The sequence below is a fragment of the Hylaeus anthracinus genome, unplaced genomic scaffold (genome assembly GCF_026225885.1).
Source record: "Hylaeus anthracinus isolate JK02 unplaced genomic scaffold, UHH_iyHylAnth1.0_haploid 11978, whole genome shotgun sequence".
In the NCBI taxonomy this organism is placed as follows: Eukaryota; Metazoa; Arthropoda; class Insecta; order Hymenoptera; family Colletidae; genus Hylaeus; species Hylaeus anthracinus.
Genome location: NW_026534326.1, coordinates 3,002,806 through 3,005,543, shown reverse-complemented (window position 1 = coordinate 3,005,543; position 2,738 = coordinate 3,002,806). Strand labels below are relative to the sequence as shown.

Here is a 2,738-nt window from a genome sequence, read left to right as displayed (position 1 = left end):
AGTTACCCCAATTTCCCTGTTTTCCCATTTCCCCAATTTTTCAAATTCCCCAGGTTTTCCCAATTCGTTCAATTTTCCAAATTTTCCCTGGTTTTTCTGTTTGTCCAAGTTTTCACAATTTTCTTGTCTTCCCATTTTCCCAATTTTTCAAATTTCCCAGGTTTTCTTGTTTCCCTGAATTTCCCCAAATTTCCTGTTTTCCCATTTTCCTAATTTTGCATATTTCCCAGGTTTTTTTGTTTCCCAAGTTTCTAAATTTTCCCAGGTTTTCCTGTTTTTCCAATTTCCAAATTTCCCAGGTTTTCCTGTTGTTCAAGTTTCCCCAATTTTTCTGTTTTCTATTTTCCCAATTTTCAAATTTCCCAAGTTTTTCTGCTTCCTATTTTCCAAATTTCTTAGATTTTCTTGTTTGTCCAAGTTACCCCAATTTCCCTGTTTTCCCATTTCCCCAATTTTTCAAATTTCCCAGGTTTTCCCAATTCGTTCAATTTTCCAAATTTTCCCAGGTTTTCCTGTTTGTCCAATTTTTCACAATTTTGTTGTCTTCCCATTTTCCCAATTTTTCACAATTTTCTTGTCTTCCCATTTTCCCAATTTTTCAAATTTCCCAGGTTTTCTTGTTTCCCTAAGTTTCCGCAAGTTTCCTGTTTTTCCATTTTCCCAATTTTTCACAATTTTCTTGTCTTCCCATTTTCCCAATTTTTCAAATTTCCCAGGTTTTCTTGTTTCCCTAAGTTTCCCAAGTTTTCACAATTCGTCCGATTCTCCAAATTCTTCCAGATTTTCCTGCAGAGAAAAAGTTTGTAGACGTCTTTCGTCGAGTTCCTTAAAATCTAACCCAGAAAAAAAGTTTGAACCCGGAATGTTTATTATTCAAATAGCTATGAATTTTTTATGATTGTGCAACTTTTTACACGTTTTTTCGCTGAAACGTACCTTAAAATAGACTTTCGAAAGTTTGATATTTTTTTAAAAAAATTCTTCGTCTCAACATACGTATTTTGCCGTTTCGGTGAGTGGAATTCGTCTATCCAATCGAATGTAATGATTTTTTTAAAAATAAACTCGAAAATTCAATTACGTTTCCCCAAACCATGTATCTTCTTTTCTTTAGGACTTTTTCTTCTCGTGAACAAGACAAGTTGCACCTAAATGTTATTTAACGAAATATGCTTGATTTCGGCGGAGAAAGTTGAAAATAATTTTTATAGACCGTTTCAGATGTTGACCAAAACAGGAAACTATAAATACTAATTAAAATAAAATTACTAATTATGTAATTTTCACAATTTACAAATTCCACGGGAATTTTTTCGTATCGATTCAACTCTCTTTCTGTAATTTTCAATGTTTTCCGCTGTCTGAACGCTACTCAAATTAATTTTACCCACGCTTGTGTAGAATATAATTAATAACTAATTATTAATTAAAAATTAAAGGAAATATGCAACGAGAGCCAGTTTTACTTTAATATTTGTGTTTATTATATCTTTCGGAAAATTTTCTATACACTGTACAATAAATAATAGTTTTTATATCTTTTCATTAAATAATAATGCTTTTAACAATTCTCTTTAATTTGCGTATGCGTAGGGTTGTCGGTGCCACCAGCTTCCACGGTTAATGCAGTCCTCGGGGTCCTCCACCTGTAACTGAAAAACAAATTATTGTTTACTGTAAGTTAACAATCTAAACGAAGAAAATCTAGACGAAAAATCAATTTTTTTCTCACTATTCACATCACTAGCTACCTTCCCCAATGGTTACAATAAATACTCTTCAATCATACCTACAACATATATTTTATTCGGGAAAATCGACCGAACTATCAAAAAGACATAAATAATTTTCGATATTCGTTTGTTTCATATCTAAATGGCGACTAATATTAATTAAAAAATTTCTTGCCAAATAACCAATGCCACTAACTGAACAAAACCAGCTTCTCCTACTCCTTAAATTTATAAACTATTAAAAGAAAAAATAATACACAAATTCCCTTGCACCCGTTCAATAAAAAAAAAAAAAGGAATTTTCGAATCGCTCCAGTGTCGTCTACCTTGCGAACGAAGGGAACCGAACCTAACCGAGACCCAGACCTATCCAGACGTAACGTCACGACTATAGCCTCAGTGGTTGCTTGCGAGGCGATTCCGCGTTCGGAAGCTCCTTATTTCCCGCCGTCTCCTGCGGATATCGATAGCTATCTGCCGCCGAGGACGGAATTTATTTGCTTTCGCGGTACGCCGCCGCGTTATCTCGCGCGTCGGGCTTTGATTTACATGTAAACACCTCGTGCTGCTCGATAAGACTTAATTAAGTCGCGCCGGTTAATTAATAAGAGACCGCGCGGAACGGATCGCCGTCCGGTCGCCTCACCGATCGTCGATCATCGGATTGAAAGTTATTCTTAATTACGCCGGTAGCCTGCGAAAAACCGGGGAATTCCGCGATGGTAATCTCTCAGGGAATTCACTTCTCTCAGGAAGAGAGCGTCGTCGTTGAAGAAACCGTTGAAATTCGGGGGAGAAGGCGAAGGGAACAGTAAACCATGCCCGTGAGCGTAAAAGTGGGAATAGGTAGTAGCCAAAGTACGATATTGCCAAATTCCAGTGGTAGATTAGGTTAATTCTTTAGTGGCATTAGGGTCTTATGCGTGGAAGTAACCATACTAAATTTCAAGATTCTCTAAAGAACCAATCCTGAGTTACGAGGAGAAATCAAGACTGTCGTTGGGC

At 36.3% G+C, this 2,738-nt stretch overlaps 1 protein-coding gene across 6 annotated transcripts in view; it reads right to left on the bottom strand.

The window, feature by feature from the left end:
* Nucleotides 1-1,460: 1,460 nt before the first annotated feature.
* The window catches only part of LOC128896875 (GATA-binding factor C-like), a 149,703-nt gene continuing 148,425 nt past the window's right edge, over nt 1,461-2,738 (bottom strand). For 5 of the 6 annotated variants that reach the window (XR_008462160.1, XM_054160429.1, XM_054160426.1 and 2 more), the window contains one exon: nt 1,461-1,652. Coding sequence is in view for 5 of the 6 variants with exons in the window: in XM_054160429.1 (XP_054016404.1) it covers nt 1,575-1,652 (78 nt within the window). In the remaining variant the exon portion in view is untranslated. The remainder of the gene's footprint in view (nt 1,653-2,738) is intronic. The other variant, XM_054160424.1, reaches the window with a different exon arrangement.